Source organism: Falco biarmicus, chromosome 1, assembly GCF_023638135.1.
Source record: "Falco biarmicus isolate bFalBia1 chromosome 1, bFalBia1.pri, whole genome shotgun sequence".
NCBI lineage: Eukaryota > Metazoa > Chordata > Aves > Falconiformes > Falconidae > Falco > Falco biarmicus.
Genome location: NC_079288.1, coordinates 78919044 through 78937540, shown reverse-complemented (window position 1 = coordinate 78937540; position 18497 = coordinate 78919044). Strand labels below are relative to the sequence as shown.

Here is an 18497-nt window from a genome sequence, read left to right as displayed (position 1 = left end):
TGAAGGGTGAAAGTGAATAATACTTTATTGACAGATGTGTTATTTTTATTTTAACAGAGCTGAATAGTACTGATTTAAAAGACTGCATCAGTGAAAACAGCCTCAGTAGCAATGCTAGTCTTCCCAGTGTACAGAGCTGTCGACGACTTAGAGAAAGAAGAGTTGCAAGCTGGGCTGTTTCATTTGAGCGTCTTCTTCAGGATCCTGTTGGTGTTAAATATTTTTCAGTAAGTTTTGAGGGATGGTGAGAGACCTTTCCAAATACCTGATAATGCTGCAATGATTTTCCTGTATTTTTCTTTCTTGACAGTATTCTTACATAGGACAAGAGACAGGAGTTCCTTCTTACACAGTTAATCTGAGCATCTTTCTAAGTCTAAACTGGTTCACAGTTGAGTAAGGTTCATAGTAGTACACATTGTTGTGCACTTCTGGATAGCAAAAGGTTCACATAAAAACGGAAGCTATCTTTTGCTTTGTATCTGAACTTTTGGAAAGCTTTCTCATTTTGTGAAATAATTATATGTTGTTATATTTGCATCTGTAGCCTTTTTACAAGAAAAGGCACTAGCTTCAGTAGTTTCCTAAGAATTGGTAATCTATTCATGTTTACCTGCTGAAATGTTGGAAGCCATGTAGAGGACTTTTTCAATGCTGTAGTGGTTTATCTTCCTGCAAAAGGTTTTTAGCAATTTTTTTTTTGGAAGTAATTAAGGTAGCTAAGAGCACTGTTTAAAGCAATAGCCTGCAGGAATAGTGTTGAGTATTTGCAAAGCATAAATTAAGCTTCTTTATAGCACGTTTATGAAATTATTTGGGCAGCACAAACCATCCTTGTGCAACATATTCAGAAGTGCAACAATGCAAAAGCATATACACCTCAATTTCCTTACATGTAAGGAAAATCTCTGTTTACATGTAAGGAAATTGAGATGTATACGCTTTTGCATTGTTGCACTTCTGAATATGTTGCACAAGGATGGTTTGTGCTGCCCAAATAATTTTCACAAGGAGAATAAAGAAACCTGTGGCATAAGAGAAGTAGATTATTGGAATTTGCAGGAACTCGTGCAGACTCCTTTCCTCGATACAAAAATACTGAAGTATCAGAAGGATTAATAAGCAGACTTCCATCTTAACTGGTGTAGGGACCCAAAAATACGTTAACAGTGAACACCTGTTTGAGGAAACAGAGAAGATGAAAGCAAAATAGTATATCCTGGGTATTGTGTTCTCTGTCTTTGTATTTTTCTTAGCAGAATAGTCTAAGAGTTATCAGCATTTCTGCTTAGATACTGAGACTTCTTGTCAGACTGAAAGAGAAATTACAATTCTGATCAGATGTTTGAGTCCACCTGAAAAATGATGTGGTTTGTGGGGGTGCTACAGAAAGTTTAGTCGTCTTTTCTAATTACTTGTAAGCCATCAGTAATGTACACTTAGGAAATTGCTCTAGTAATTTTTCACTACTGTGAAAGTTCAAAACTTACATAAAAAACTTAGGAAGTTGCTAATGTAATTTTATTTAATTTTCAGATTAAAATGTTAAAGTGACATTTCATTTCAGCAGAAGGCAACCTCAGGTATTCAGGAAGTTTTACTTTTCCCCCTCATTTTATTCTAATTGGAAATTATTTTTATAAACACCTCAGAATTGCTTGTGTTAAAGAAATACCCAATATAAAGAACAAATAGGGAATATTTAAATTTGTGTGCACCACCATTTTCATGAAGCCCAGGGGAGATCCAGAGCTGTTGCTTAGATTTACTTGCAACCTGGCTATCGTAACACTGTGCAGTTAAAGATTTCTGCCCAGTATTCAAGAACATTGAAGCATGAGCATTTAGTTCAGGACTACATAGTAAGCATCTTGGTACATTTGGGATTCAGCATGCGTAGGCCTTTCCTGAGGACAGCTTTGTCACAGAGCAGGAATTTCTTTCTAAGAAGAGGAGGTTTTGCATGTTTTGCAAATACTCAATTTTGCATAATAGTCTGCTGATTAGAGCAGTCATCCAGGAAGTGACAGACCTGATTGCAAGTTCCCTCCTCAAGTGGTTCAAACCAACATCTCCAGCTTCCCAGCCATGTGTGACAATTGCTAGGCTACATAGTGTTCCAACTGGGGCATCACTCAGTCTTCCTGATGAAGCTGAATTGTTGTACAGCCAGCTGTGCCCAAATCATGTGGCCAGAAGGAGATTGCCTGTGGATTCGCGGTGAAGGCACTGAGTGGGGAAGTAGGCAGTTGGGTTCCAGTTCCTGCTGACTAATTTGATTCTTTTTTAATCTGTAATTACATGTAAAATGCAGAAATGCCCCCTGACTACCCTCTGGATTGTCTTTTATACATTAAGTATCTCAGGTTCTGAAGTGTGTCTGAAAAGTTCTGAAAATTTTTTGATTCAAATTGAGAGCTTGCTAGTGGATTTAGACTCCCTGTATTGTAGTTTCTCAGTTGCTTTCTTACAGTTGGACTCCCTAAACTCTACGTACATCTTAAGAGCACAACTAGAATTAAATTTTTAAGGATCTCTGTGAAGATTCCTCTTATACTGCTTTTTGAGACTGCCTTGTGTGTTAAGGAAGCTTGAGTGATACCAGTGTGACACTTGAGTGAATGTTGTGGCTTGTCATCTGACTTAAAATAAAATTTCCAATTAAACAGTGCTACCTAAAGCTCTAAAGTATAAACAGGCATTGTTCCAATTACATGAGTGTCTAGATAATTTTTTTAGAGGACCAAGTTAATTTTTTTAATACCTATTTTTTCCCGCTTCCCGCTTCTAATGGTTAAAATGCGTTCAAGAAACATATGCTGAGAGAATATTGAATTATAGATTTCAATCTGGGACAATTTGTCGTTGTACAAACCACGGGTTTGAATGGGGGTCCCAGTCTTTATTTGGACTTTTGGATGCTGTAATATAAATATCCTGATTATTGTGTGTTGTAGTGGGAGATTTTTTTTTTTCCCCCTCTAAAAATGTATTTTCCAAGGAGAACCCATGTGACCACATCAGCAAGCAGTGACAAAAGATTTTTGGTAGTTGCAATGTGATGCAGAAAGATGCTGTAATGAATACAGAACTGATTATGGGCACTGCTTGATAACATCTATTGTACTAGTAGGACTGCAATTAAAGACAGCTGGTTTACAATGTAATTTTTAAATTTAGTTTTAAATTATTTAAATTTTTATTAAAAGTTTATTCACTAGTTTATACACTACTTAACGTGAAGTTTCAAATCTCATCTTTGTATGTGCAAATTATTTGATTGTAACTTGATAGATTGTTCTCAATTGTATACATTTAAAAAGGTGAGAAAGAGGAGAAGCACTAGGTATATCTTGGACATGAGTTGATTTTTACTTGAGATGAAAACTGGACTGTGAGGCTGATCGAAATGTTACCATTTTTCAAACTTACCAACATTATAAATATGTTACTTGAATGGCAAGTAACTTCTTTTCTTGGAGACATTTATTTGTTTATTTTTCCCCTAGGAATTTCTACGTAAAGAATTCAGTGAAGAAAATATTTTATTTTGGCAGGCCTGTGAATATTTTAACCATGTACCTGCACATGATAAAAAAGAGGTAAGTCGATGTTGTATTTCAATACATGGTGTTGCTTCTTCAAAAATTGTTACTTTTCAAGATGGTTGTAATTATTGGAGCTGCACTTGGTCATTGTAGTATGACTTCACTAGTATAGGGTTGGAGCCTCAGTCTAATCTTCTCAGTCTCCTGAGAGTACTGTCCTAAGTTGAATACATTTGATATATTTAGGCTGCAGTGAAGTGCAGAGGTAGCTCTGTAAAAATGAGCTAAAGTATACTGGATATTGGAAAACAGCTGACTGCAGTAGCCCAGCACAAGAGAGTGCAGAGCAAGTTAATTTTAACATGTCAAGGAGATGCGAGCATAAGCCTCAAGCTATTTCAGGTAGACTGCCTTCACTAACCAAGGTAATATGTTCGTAACTAATTTAGTTCTGTCTTCTGCCAGAAGCGTAGTCATGTTTGTTCACAAATTATGAGAATCTCCTTTTCATCATTTTAAGATAGTCCTACGTTGTTCAGGCAGTTTTGGTGAATTTTGAATTTTGTGCAGGTTGGCAGCAATTCTGCCTACGCCACAGCCAAATATAGTCAGGTTTAAGATGTGGAAATTATTTAATCTTGAAAGTCTCTCCTTGCTCTCTTGTGGACCACTCAGGTTTTTTCCCGCCACTTACTTCTGTCTTCGAACAGTGTATTTTCTGAACACTACCCCTAAGGACTCTTGAGCTCAGTTTGGTGTTATTTTCATTATTTCAAGAGTGTGGGTGGTTCAAAGTGAATAAGTTAAAAATAGAGCATGAATGGCTTTGTCGGTAAATATTCATGTATATGCTTACCTTTCTCTAACTTCTAGAAATTGAAGCTTAGAGGTTTTCTTTAAATAGTAACTGTTATATAGAAGGTGCAAAAGCTAAAAAATCTGTTCTGCTTTGTAAGACAACATGATGTGCTTCCTTTCTGTTACTTTCATAGTCTGAATATTTAGGTTTTATTTTGATGATGACTTTTACTGCTTAAGAAATATTTGATGAATATTTGCAATTTTAAAGGAAAAACCCTATTTATATGCCTAAACTAACAAAAGTTGTCATTTGAAAAATGCTTATATTTCCCTTAATAGGAAACTGGAATGACTGTGTATTTTTTGGTAGAATATATCGATGTAAGAAAAGCCCACCTAAAGCAAACATACATTTAGCATTTCTTTTCTGTAGCTTTCTTACAGAGCTCGGGAGATCTTCACTAAGTTCTTGTGCAGCAAAGCTACAACCCCAGTTAATATTGATAGTCAGGCACAGCTGGCAGATGATATTCTCAATTCTCCACATCCAGATATGTTCAAGGAACAGCAACTTCAGGTAACCGTAGAAAACATGACTGCTGTACATTTATGTGTATTATCTTTTCCTTTGAAGTACTTTAAAATCTAGAAAATTTTCAAGTTTCACATGCTGTATATTTCAATATGTATAAAAAGACATTGAAGTCAAGATCATATATATTCCGTTAGCAGAACAGCAAAAGTTATATAACGGAAGGCTGCTTGGCTGTTTTTCTGTACATTTGCATGTATGTAGAAAATTGCCATTACCTGCAAAATAATCTGAAAAATACTATTACTGAAAAGAAGGTTTAGTGCCAGTAAATAATTCCATGTGTTGCAACACCATTGCATATGGTGCTTGCATATGGTTGCTTATTCTTTTCTGTAGTGGACAATTCTGTACAGAAATAGTGTCTAATTTTGGTTAAAGTGGTTTGTAAAATATGCCTGTTGTCTTAAAGGAGTCCTTCCCTTATCCTTTAATAGAGCTGTCAGAGAAAGCTTGTTAAAACTGTTGGTGTCTGAAGACCTGAAGTGGATATATTATAAATAATTACTGATGTTCAGAACAGCATAGTTATGTAACAACAGAATACACTTCATATTTTCTGTAGAATTTGAGTTTCCTCTTTTTTACTTCTAAGTAATCTCTCTGGTAACTCTCCCACCCTAACAATTTATTAGTAGAATTAATTTTGAGATCGTGTTATTTAGGAATATAGCTTTAACTGCATAAATGAAGCAGTTCACCATCATAATCTTTGTGCAACATCAGATTGCGTGCTTTTGGCACAGTCTGAGCAGGTGGACGTAGCATCTTCCTCCATCTGCAAAGTGGAGACAGAAAGTTAGGTCTAACTCTCTGGTCTGGTAGCTCCTAGCATTACAGCTATCCCCCATGCACAGAAGCCTGAGTCTCTGTGGGAATTAGCAACCACGACCTTCCCAGACATTTTTTCATGCATTCCTCATCTGGGCTTTGTGGAGACCATGCCTGAATTCCTCTTCATCCTCCCCCAGTTGTTTGGTGGAGTAAATGATGTTCTTATGAGTCTGGTGTCTGGGCTTATGCAGGTTTCTTCCTCCCTTGAAAATGCTGTGTGCTTCAGTTGGAGGGCTGATAAGGTGAGTGAAAATGCTGATGTGAAGTGCTGCTGTGGGTCTAATCTGAGACTGGACCCTGTCTGGACCTGACCAGTCTCAAATTGTTAGTGCCTCTGTAGTTCTCCTGTCAGATCCACAGGCCCGTTCCTCCCACTGAAAAGTTAGGTGAAGCTGCATGAGAGTTACTTCTGCCAAAGTAAGAGGCCTTGGAGCTGGGTGTGCCAGCTGAGGTGCCAGTGGTGTATTGCCTGGCTGAAGTCACTGCCGGGTTATCAGCTGTCATGATGGCCCTTAATATCTTGGTTTCACCGAGTGGTGGTTCTGCAGTAGGTGCGTTTGTGGCCCTGATGGGTGGCATGACCTTGAGAACAGAGAGCTGTAGGTGTGTATAGTTACTGCAGCACACCCATAGACTTTCAAACTTCAGCTCATGCTGGTGACACCATGTTAATATTGTGAAGGCTCTGCATTTGTGGTCTTTCACAAGGTCTTTTAGATTTCAGTGCTGAACATAAGAGTGCGTGGGTGCTGATCTCCGGTGGTCATCAGGTAAGTGTTATATGTTGCTGGGGAATAGGGAGTGTTGCTGTAAGGCTGCAGTGGAGTTGCAGAAGTGTGTGTACCCAAGGTCAAGTATCTTGGAAAGCATTGCTGAGGCTGTTATCTCTCAAGCACTGCCTGTTGGGAATGCTGCTGGAAGTTGCTTTCTGTCCGTGGGCTCAAAAATTTGTCCTTGAGCCTGGTGTTAGAGGTGTTGTAATGTGACAGTGTGGATGCAGCCAAAATACCTAGTTAGGATTTCACTGTTTCTTACAGTAGAATAGGAACAAGCATTTTGAGTGTTTCTGGATGCAAGGCAGTGTAGGTCACTTGAAGATACTAAAACAAGAACAAAATAGCATCTACTTCATGTAGAGTTGTGTAAATAGATGAAAGGTTTTCTACCCTTGTTTATGTGTAAAGTTCAAATTATGTTTTTATAAGAGGTGTTTCTTTCTCATTTGTAAGAATGAGAAATAGCATCGGCTAGTTTTTTTCCAAATAAGCAGAAGGCATTAACATTTGTAAATTAATATGATAATAATGCTAAATATAGGAAATCAGGGATGTTGTGTGGGCTAGCAGCATAGTAGGGCAGATGATGATCAGCTCAAGGTAAATTAGTTAAGCTATCATCACTCTGTCCAGCAAAGTTAAGAGTTTGGAATGTTTTTGCTATATTAAGTACATTTAATCTACAGGCTTCATGTCTGCAGTAACTCTTCTTATGTCTTTTAGTTCTCTGCAATATTTTCCTTTATTCTTCCTACCTAGCATAGAATAACAATTTTAGCTTCTTTTGGTCTTAGATTCTGTGAGAGGAGACAACTCTGAAAGCTTTGTTTTTCATCCTGAAACTGTAGTAAATTTAAGGTATTAGTGTTAGCTGTGGTGTAGAATTGTGTTTTGTATTTTGAGGGCACAAATTGCATTTAGTTTAAAATACCGTGATTATTTGAGGAGTGTAACCTCTGTAAGTTTCTTTTTCTTAAAAACTTCAAGGACTGGTGAAGTATTTTGTGGTTTTCAGTTAGCTTGAGTTTTGCATCTGTGTTGGTGTTTGCAGACTGTGCTTAACCATTTTCCCCCAATAACCTTGTATCAGCAGTGCATCTGTGAGTCCTTGAGATTGAGGCACTTTGATTTCTTGCAATTGCTTCTCCGTATTTTATGCTGTCTTGGCCATACACCACAGTATTATTCTTTGGGCTCAACAGAACTCAAAAAATGTTTCACAGCTATGTGTGTTGTATGTACTCAATTTGTTAAACCTTGACCTGAAGACTTAAGTGTGTTCTGAAACTAGTTGCCTTTTTGAATTTTGACAGCGTACCTGTAGTCAGAGAAGGATTTATTTTGCATAGCCTGAGATATTTCCCTTTGTGAGCAGTTTTTCAAGTGGGAAATCTTTGACACTTGATTGTCTCTTTGACACTGCTTTAAGGGCACCTCAGATTTTGTGCTGAGCTGTTTCAGCACATTAGTCTGGCAAAACTAACCCTACAACGTGTTTTTTTTCCCCATATTTTACTATGCAGAAAACAGTGCATTAGAAGGCCCAGCAAACACGCCAGGTAGCATCTGAGCGAGAATGGAAATATATGGGGGGGAAGGCAAGAATGTGAAGGCAGCTCTCAGTTTGAATTAGGTTTCTGTGTGACACTGCAGGATCAAGTTCTCTCTGTATTATCTTGCTGTCAGAAAAGTTTTGGGCTAATACTTGTTGAGAGGGTGTCTCTGCACAATCTGAAAGATTATTTCCACCTGCAGCTGGGCCACTGTGGCTTAGTAACACACTTCCCTGAAGACTATTGGGAATGCCATAACGGGTTGGGTAGTGCATATCTTCCTTCACTCGTAGGGAGTTTGTCATGTCCAAAGAAGAAGGAACTCATACTGTTTTTTCAGGTCAAGTGAATCACTGGAGAAGATAAAAAGGTAGAAGTATGGATTCACTTAAAACTACAGGTTTGCAAAAATGGAATAAGAAATTCAAACGTTTTTTAGCATTTAAGAAAGAACTTCTCTTCCTTTCATAAATTTTGCTTTGGCTAACTTAGCTGCAGACATTTGCTTCAGGACTGGTATAGAGGTGGTTCCTTCCTATGTAGCTGAAGATAAATGTTGGTCTTGCCTAGAGCAACCATTTTACGTAAACTGTTCTTTTTCGAGGTCTTGATTTTACAGCACCTTAGTTATTGAGTCTTCCAAAGATACTGCTCTGCTTTTTCTGTATGATTGGGCTTGTGAACATTGCATAATATTGTAAAGGACTCTGCTCCTGCATGCATCAGTAATTAACCTTGTGTATCTTGTATCATTATATACTCTTGCATATTGTGATTATATCATATTCCTGAGCTTTAGATGACAAACATCTCTTGTACATGGCTACCTCACAACCCCCTTGTGTAACTTAATCCTGTCACATACAGTGCTGATGTACTAATCTTTAAAAAAAATGTTTAAAATGTCTAGCTTGCTATGCTCTTTGCATAGAATGTACAAAGGCATAAATGCAAGAAAAGATGGCTATGAGGATGGTGGTGTCAAGACCCCACAGCATCTTGGCTTCTCATGTGCTTTGCACAAAACATAGCATTTTTCTGTACCTGTACAAAGGGAATAAATCAAATTAGGTTTCACTTTAAATTGGTGCAGTATATTTAACCAGGTCTAAATGAACTCACACATACTGCTGTTTACAGGTTAATATCCTAAATGCTGTGGGAGTTGGCTGTTGCAAAATAGCTTCATTCTCTTAATGTGTTATTTAAGCTTACGTAACCATTATCTGTTGCATTTTAATTTCAGATATTTAACTTGATGAAGTTTGATAGCTATACTCGCTTTCTCAAGTCCCCCCTTTACCAAGAATGCATCTTAGCTGAAGTAGAAGGTCGTCCTCTTCCTGATCCTCAGCGTGTTCCCAGCAGCCCCACTTCTAAACACAGTATCAGTTCAGAGAAGTCCAATATCTCAACACCGAAAAAGGTTAGTTTTAAAACTAACTAAACTAAAGTTATCTTAAAACTGTGTTCTTAAACAGTGTTTTTCAAGTTCTTTAGAAGATCAAAGATAATACATAAAAACCAGTTAGAATGTATATTTTGTGATGCTGACAAATATAATTACCAAATCTTTCTGTACTTAGGAAAATAATAATTTTTTTAATCCATACCTTTGAGTCAGATTTCTAGCTATTGACTTCCTGAATATAATTTTAAATATTTGTTGTTCAATATATGTGTAAAAATAAAAAATGAGGATAATTTCAATGCATCAGCTCAGAAATTTGTTTTGATTTAATATTGGAATTAAGTTGTGATACTTCTAATGACTGTTGAGAACAGAAATTTTATCAAAAGTTATTGGAGAAGGCTTAATCTAATTTAACTCATCTTTGCAGAGGATGTTTTTTAAATTTCTTATCTGCTTCTGAGCTAAGATAATTCTTTGTAAAACAGATAACAATTGCTTAAATATTAGACCAGTAGTCTTACTGATCTTCTAACATTATTTAGAGTTTATTTTTTTCTTCATGTAGATAATACCACCATAGTATTATGTAACTGTATGGGTAAATTATAACTTTGCATTTTTCTTGTCAATCACTACACATTAGCCTATATGCTATTATGTATTTTTATGACTAGGAACTATTTTAAGGAATATTCTAATAATCTAACGTGAATACTAGCTTGTTAAAAGCAAGTTTAGTTTAATGCCAAACATTTCCGATGTTTGTATTCTTCAGCACTAATAAATTGATTATACTTGTAAATGTTAAGCAATACTTTGTCATTGTCTTTTAAATGCAGTTTATGTTCAAGACTAGCCTAGGAAAAATACCTGAAATACCGAAATGAAATTCTGTGTTTTAAAAGCAAGGCAAATGACCTTTCCACATTAACTTAGGCATTACTGGCGAGCTGTCGAGAGTTCGTTCATATTTGCAGGAGCTCTGCGGGGCTTGTTTCCAGCTACTGTTTTGTATGCCCTACCAAGCAGCACATTTCCATCCATGTATATTGTTTTGGTTTCAACTGGGTTGGGGCGGGTTTTTTTTGGTTTTGACTGTTACTGAGGGGGATGCTGTCATATACACTTATGAGTTGGGTAAGGAAGAGAGCTAACCTGGCCGTCACACTTTTTTTTTGGGGGGGGGGGGGGGGAGGGAGGGGGTGGGGTGGTGGGAAGAAGTGTGTGTGGGGTTATTTTAGGTAATATATTTACAACTGTGATCCAACCAAAGATTTAATTGTGTTTTGGTGATAGTTAAGTGGTAAATCAAAGTCAGGAAGATCTTTAAATGAAGAGTCAGGAGAGGAGGACACTGAGAAAAAGAAAAGGGGAACATTTTTCTCATGGTCAAGAAGTAAGAGTTTGGGAAAATCACAGAAGAGAAGAGAAAATGGTGATTATCCAAACGGTGAGTAATCACATTCCACTTTGTTTCCAAGTTGTTTCAGCAATAGATGTGACTAATCTCATTATGTTTAGTTTGTATCTAAGTGCATCCTTAGGTGTGACAGAGGGAGATGAAACTGTCAAGTCAGAAGGCCATAGCATGGCTAGTGTTACTGGAAGTTTTGTGGAAGAAGATGTACAAATAGATAGATAAAAGTATGAAAAAAATTAAATTTGGTTTTATTGACTTCCAAGAGGTTTTTTTGCTGCTTTTCAGTAGACTATGCATTTCTTTGTGCTGGCAATTGCTTTCTCAAGCAGAGCACTACTATTTTTACAGTAAGATACTTTCAACTCTTTACGAAAAGTTCAGGAGCTGTACATGCAAGTAGTGCTATGGTTACAGTTATTTAAAGATTCCTTCATCTGCATTATCCTAGCTTTCTTTCTTTTATTAGTACCATACAGGTATGTTCACTTTTGAACACACTCGCTACCTGTTTCCACCTTTCCTAACTAAAGTTAAAAAAAGTCAGAGTTGTGAAAACCCTTGTAATCTGCTGTTTTGTTAACTAGTTTTGAGAGTTCGAGTTCCCCTATGAAAGCAGCTGTACATGGTCTGTAAAGGAGGAGATGAAAGTTTTGTATTAACTCATTCCATTGGGTTAAAAATAATAGAGAAATTCCACTGAAGTGCGAAATTTGGACCTTATTCTTACTGTGGTTTCCTCTTCTCTATTTTCTAGTAAAGGCCCAGACCCACACAGTATCTTTGATCATATGAATAGTTTACGTGTTCTCATTATAGTCATATGTGAAAAGACATCAGAGGCATTTGCTAAGATTATAGACTTAGACTTCTGAAAAGTGACTAGTAATGACTCTAGATTTTAGTTAACACCATACTTGCACTTTTAAAAATACTTAACTCCCTTCAAAATATCAAAAGAGGTAGAATATTTTTAAATTTTTTAAAACATTTTAATGTTAAAAAAAGGGGGTTAGGTTCATTTTTTTTAAATATACAAGCAAGTGGGGTTATTCAGTGGTTACATAACCAAGAATAACTTGACAAATATTGTTTTGATTTCCATGCTTCAGTGCACAGATGAAAATTTGGTGTTTTTTCCTTTAATGAAAGAAATTATTTTTCTGACTAGAGGAGCTAATACTTGAAAGCTTTCTGTATCATAATAAATAATCAAAATAAGCCTTTTTACTGATTGCTGATTCTTTCCACAAACAGATTCTATTCAGTCCAATGGATTATCATACAGACGGGAATCACAAGGCTCCATGTCATCAACCGCTAGTCTTGACTTGGTAATGGCCAGCTCTTCATAACGAAGAAGTGGGGAAGGAGTGAAAACTGAGTTACTAATTTTTGAAGTAGTGTGAAGTAACCTGTTCAAAGTAACAGTTTAAGAAAGGATCTTTAGGTGATACGGTTAGCAGGCAAGATGTAATGTTAAGCAATTTTAGAATACTAGAAATATAGTAGTGGTTGTGTTCATATGTTGCTCCTTATTTTGTCCTTGTAACAGAAGGATATCCTTTGCATCTTGTCTGTCTTAATTTCAGGCACCAGTAAACTTCCAGAATAAAAGTTTGCCTTTCAAAGAGAGCTACTGTAGCTCTTCATAAACAGCCTTTTCCACTTACCAGTGCTTGGAGATTCTGTTCTGAACAATGACATGTTAAAGCTTTCCCTCTGCTTGACCTGTATGCATGTTGCGTTAGGCTGATTTCCGTGGTACTACTGTCTTGTCATGCTTTCCTCTTCGTTTCTTTTTAAAGTTGTGAGTTTTTCTTCTTGTCATTATGATTTAACTCTGCTCCTAAAAAACTGAGAAAAGAGAGGTAGAGAATTTCATTGTGAACACTGTGATTTTGTCATAGTGTGTAGGAAAATAGTCAGTGAAGACACTGATTTCTAACCATCAAGTTCTACCTTCAGTGTAAAATTAATGAAATGCAAAACTAAAACAGTATTAATAATTGAATATAAATGCAATTCTTTAAATTTATTTTAACTATGTTGATATGGAGGTATATTATAAAAAAAGAAATTTTTAAAAGTTTTTTGTAGTCTTGATATCCCTTGAGTGGGCTAGATTTCTAGCAACTATGGAATTTTGCCTACACTACAAATATTGGGTAGGGAAACAAGCTTGGCAAAGTGGTGTTTATTTCTGTTTCTCTCCCATTCCAAATGATTAAGTCAGAAAGTTGCTGTGAGAACCAACAAGTTAAAAGAGAAAAAGCACAACGAATACCCTGAAAGGCTGTTGCAAACAGTATTTTTGTAGGGTCCTTCAAAGTTATAAGTGAGCTTTTTGTTAAATTTTTGATATTTCGTAGTAGTGTTACTATTCTGTTGTTACTTTAGGATAATAGTTAATGCTGTGGTGTATTTGTATATGTAGCATTCAGAATATGTTAAAAGAGGGAATTTTGTTGAGGGACTTGATGGTTAAAGGTGTTCCTTATCACATAAGTGTTGATTCATAATGTGTCAATGGTAATTTTTACATCAGCAGGTCATTATTGAGTATAGACAACTATTTGGAAATTTAGTAAGATTTTATTTACTACTTTACACTTTTTGATTAGGAGTTCTGTTCTACAGTTTGAGAATCTTGTAACTTGTTTTACACACTCACTTGTCTAAAACTTCATCTGTTATTGAAGTAAATTTAGATTTGTGCAGTGCTGTTATCTTTATTTTTTTCCAGGATTTAAATGTATCTGATATTTTTATATTTGGAAGTATTTCTAAAATGTAAAGATGGTAGAAAGTATGCTTCTTGGCTTGGTTTGATTTGTACAGAGTCTGAAATTTTCTGCGTATTCCTGATTCCCCCGTTGGATACTGACTTTTCTTTCTTTTTCCTGTCAAGTCGGAAGCCTCAAGATTACCTGCATTTGTACCAGATAAAGAGAAATCCTCCAAATATTGCTGTATAAACCTTCCGGATGGTTCATCCAGCAAAATGGCTGTTAAATCTGGATTCTCTATCAAAGAGGTGCTATCAGGGCTCTGCGAGAAACATGGCATTAACATAGCTGCAGTGGACCTTTTTTTAGTTGGAGGTGATAAGGTATTGCATATTCCTGTGCCTTTTTTAAAGCCTTTTCTTACTTATTTTACTAATAAGAAGTTGCGTTCTCTCAATAGTAGTACATATCTCCTAGTTCTATCTGTAGTTTCACATTGGCAGTATAGTTAATTGAAGGAGTATTTTAGTGAAACTAGAACTGGTACACTACTGTGGGTGGTTGTGGTATCTACATTACAGAAAGTAGAAGAGAGCTTATGACAAGGATTTTCTTATAAAATAAGTTAATTTAGGTGTCTAGTCCATGTAGTTTTTCCAGGGCAATGGTTAGCTTGTGCTTAATGGTAAGTATCCACAATGAAAACAAATGTGTTGTAGCAGGTGGTACTTCATTAAAGTAAACAAACATAATGACATTCAGTTCTTCAAAGATGAATGAGATTGATTCATGTTAGAATGAAGGTACATGTTTTAATATTGAGGAAAATTCCCAAGACAGCAGTCTGTGTAGGCGGGTGGTGGTGGTGCTGATGGCTCTTATTCCAGCAGGAGTTGGAACTCAACTTATTCAAGGAGATACTGTGGATGTGAAACATTTATTGTCATAAACTTGTGCTTATTATCAATCTAGATAAATACAGTGACAAAAATGAACACATTTGCATAGTTATGTGCCTGGTTTTTTACATATTTTAAAGATTGTTAACTTGCCGTATTTTCTAATGCATCATTGTATGTAATAATTTATTTTAAGTTGAAGGACCTAGACTTGTTTTAAAACACTGAGTTTCTGAATACCTGCTGACTCCAGTGGAAGCTGAAGTTCGGTCATTGTCTCACAACTAGCCAAAATAAAATATACTTTAATAATGTTGAATAATGCAAATGGATATCCAGTAGGATGCATAAAACCTAATGAATAATTTTCTGAAGTATCTGAGAATCTTTTTTAACCATGAAGCCATTCTTTTTTACATATTTTAAATTAATTTGCTCTCTGTTCTTTTGTTCCTGACATGTTCTGCAGCCACTTGTATTGCACCAAGACAGTAGCATCCTGGAGTCTCGGGACCTACGTTTAGAAAAACGCACTTTATTTCGGTAAGAGTCAAAAATACTATCTTCCTCTGGCATTCTGCACCCCATTTTCTATTTTACTTTTTGTAAGTGCACTAAAGTATATTGTCAGTTACCTGTGCAGCAAAACAGTAGTTAATGCAGAAACGAACTTGTCTGAATCCAGTAAAAAATCCAGTTAGCCAGGCAATGCAACATCATAGTATGTAATCCAGAATCCAACATAAGGGGATCTAAGGTTCCTATTCGTTGTTACTTAAATTAAAGATTAAATGATGTATTTATTGATTAAATGTTCCCATTCAGTTACATCTGTAATTGTGTGCCTAACTGGCAGATTACAGTAAGACTAATAGTATAAATATAAATTCATGTGAGTATAGATTTATAACTCTGAATCTTAAATGAGTCAATGTTATATTATTATTAATATGGGTACAATATAAATCGGTATATTATATATTCAGTATTACATAATATTATTGTATAGTATACAGTTTTTTTCAAAATAGCCTGCTTCTATTTTTTCCAAAATGCCAGAAAATGTTTTAATGTTTAATGTAAAAATGTTGGATTCTAAAAATCCAAACTAGTGCTATGAAAACTCCTGAAATAGTTATTTCAGGGAAAAGTCATGAATTAGAATGCTTGCATTACATTATTGAGTTGCGCTTTTGAAGTGAATAAAACTTTTGTCAGGCATGCTTCGTTTTGGCTTTATATTACTTTTCTTTAGGAAGCAGGGCTAGTTTCTATTTAAGGGGTACTTTAGATTAATGAATATGGTATAGCATATTCAATTTTTAAATTGAGGTTCAGCAGTCTTTTATTAGGTGTGAGTTTGTAGAGTTTCCAAATCAAGAAGGAACTTTAAGCAGGCAGTACCATATGTTACTTGTGTGTTAATTAAAATGTAGAAATGTTCTACACTATTTCCTGCTGTGGGTAGACCCTGTGTAAGCAAAATCACTGAAATATTTGTAATATTTTTAGACATAAGGCAAATACTATGTTGATATACTTGGTTACCTGAATGTCTGCCACTTTGTGTCAAATACTGGTTAATGAGTAAAACTGATCATTTCTCTTTAGTAGCTGTTGTGTTCAAAGAAAATAGGAAAGGCAAAGTTTCAGTTATTCAGGTTTCTTGAGAAAGGGAAAAGTCAGTAAGACTAAACATCTTTTAAGTAATGCGAGTAATACCCCATGGCAGGGGGGTTGTAACTAGATCGTATTTAAGGTCCTTTGCAACCCAAATCATTCTATGATTCTATGACTTTTGTGTGAGAGAGAAGGTGGTGTTGACATTTGATTGTGACTGGCAAAATCACTAATAATTTTAATTTATTTTTTTTATAATGTGCATTTCTTCTATAGCTTTGTTAGTAATAAGCCTGCTGTTGTTATCATACTATAGTGCCATTATAGTCAAACGTGGCTGTTACGGAGGAATCCATGCATAGATGAAGAGCATTTAAAAAAAAAACCCAAACTAGGCACAGTTCTGTGCAGGGAAGTAGGCATACATACAATAGTTCTTTGGGGTTTATATTTTTTTTTCTTATTTCATTATTTTTTTGCTGTGATGAAATTATATAAAATTGCATAATATACTGTGAAGAGAGCTGTCTTTAAATTCCAGCTGAATTACTTTAACAGCTTTTGCATATAAGCTTCTCTTACAGCAATTTTTTGTGATATGGTGGCATCTAGCTAGAAGTTACCCTCATCTGGAATTCCATTGTCTTTGTTCCTATGCTTAAAAATAAAAATTCCTGTCCAAGCCCATCTCAAGTAATTGAATAGGACATTGTAAGTCTCTCCTGTGGATGTGGGAAGAAATACTTTTCCTGCATCCAAGGCTATAGTACAGACATGAAGTCACTTTGGAAGCACCCCTGGACCAAAATGGTCAGAGCAATCTCACTGCAAAGGTGAAAGTGCTATGGAACATATCTAATTGGTCTGAGGATCACCATGCAATTACGTTGCATGTGAAACAGTGGAAGTTATATTTGTATTAGAAGTGCTGTATATATTCAGGTTAGGATGCATTGGTGCTAGTGAAGTTTCAAGGTCACTAGCTAGTATAACTACAATACTAGTAATCTAGTATAACTTTGCTCTAGATTCGATGTTATATATTTTGTACATTTTTTTTATTGGAATATTTCATACTTAATGTTACAATTGATACATTTCAGGCTGGATCTTGTTCCAATCAATCGATCAGTTGGTTTGAAGGCTAAACCCACCAAACCAGTAACAGAGGTCTTAAGGCCTGTGGTTGCAAAATATGGTTTAAATCTTAACGAACTTGTGGCAAGACTAGTAAGTATCTTTTGATGTAATTCAAACTGCAATATTTTTTGTCTGGAGAAGATCATGTGATAGTCCATGAAATTATTCTTATTATTATAATTAGGCATTAAAATCTGTATTTATAGACTATGTGTCGAGATTGAAATGCATAGTATTCATAACCATTACACTTAATTGTAAGTACTTGAAAGCTTTAGTTGACATCTGTTTCATATTCTCCTTCAGAATAAATCCAACATCCTAAATAATAGAGCCTGAACTTAGCTTCTTCCAGAGCTCAACTTTTCCCATTATTACCCAGGGAAAGTTGATTTGGATTAGGTAAAGCTATTATTGTTCCAGTACCCTGGGAATCATTAAAGTTACTTCAAATCCCCTTACAGAAAATTTATGTGGAAGCAGACTGATTTAACTTCTCTACTACTAAACACTTGGCTAGCATTTTCTGTATTCTATTGCAATGGAATATCAAGGAATGGAAGGTTACTTTTGTGGTATTTCTAGAATGTATACCATCTTGGCTGAACCAGTCCATGTTTTTAGAATAACTATTGGTATAAAGATAACTTCATTTAATGAAATTACAAAATTAACAAATTACAACCAGTTTAGGATGCAAAATAATTTCAGGTTTTGTCTGAAAAATATGATTTGCTGAACATACACTCTAATGGTCCTGGAATATTTGTGAATGCTTGCAAATTGGATTATTTTATCTCCTTATATCATCTTTCCCCCAAATACTGTTCTTATCACATAAATGGGTTACACTCATTGTAATCAAGGTAGTTTTACACAAATGGAATAAACATTTTTTTTTTAGAGGGAAGATATATTGAGACTACACTGAAACAAAAATGCTTTGCTCATTTTCTTTCTAAAAATGTCAGACTGCTTAAATTTGTTCTGAAAACAGCTTTTTCTCTATTATATACAAACTGTGGTCCGACTTTAGAGTGGTGAGCAAGAACCACTTGATCTTGGTGTCCCCATATCTAATCTGGACGGTCAGCGGGTTGTTCTAGATGAAAAAGAGCCAACGAAGGGTAGAGGTAAGTTGGCATAAAAGCTTTTATTTATGATGTCAAGTCAG

At 35.6% G+C, this 18497-nt stretch overlaps 1 protein-coding gene across 5 annotated transcripts in view; it reads left to right on the top strand.

The window, feature by feature from the left end:
- Positions 1–18497, top strand: part of RGS12 (regulator of G protein signaling 12) — an 87433-nt gene that overhangs the window by 51674 nt on the left and 17262 nt on the right. For all 5 annotated transcript variants that reach the window (XM_056347824.1, XM_056347814.1, XM_056347848.1 and 2 more), the window contains 10 exons: positions 58–227; positions 3510–3602; positions 4783–4926; positions 9351–9530; positions 10815–10968; positions 12193–12269; positions 13847–14047; positions 15033–15106; positions 17287–17413; positions 18360–18456. In XM_056347824.1, coding sequence (XP_056203799.1) covers positions 58–227; positions 3510–3602; positions 4783–4926; positions 9351–9530; positions 10815–10968; positions 12193–12269; positions 13847–14047; positions 15033–15106; positions 17287–17413; positions 18360–18456 — 1317 coding nt within the window. The remainder of the gene's footprint in view (positions 1–57; positions 228–3509; positions 3603–4782; positions 4927–9350; positions 9531–10814; positions 10969–12192; positions 12270–13846; positions 14048–15032; positions 15107–17286; positions 17414–18359; positions 18457–18497) is intronic.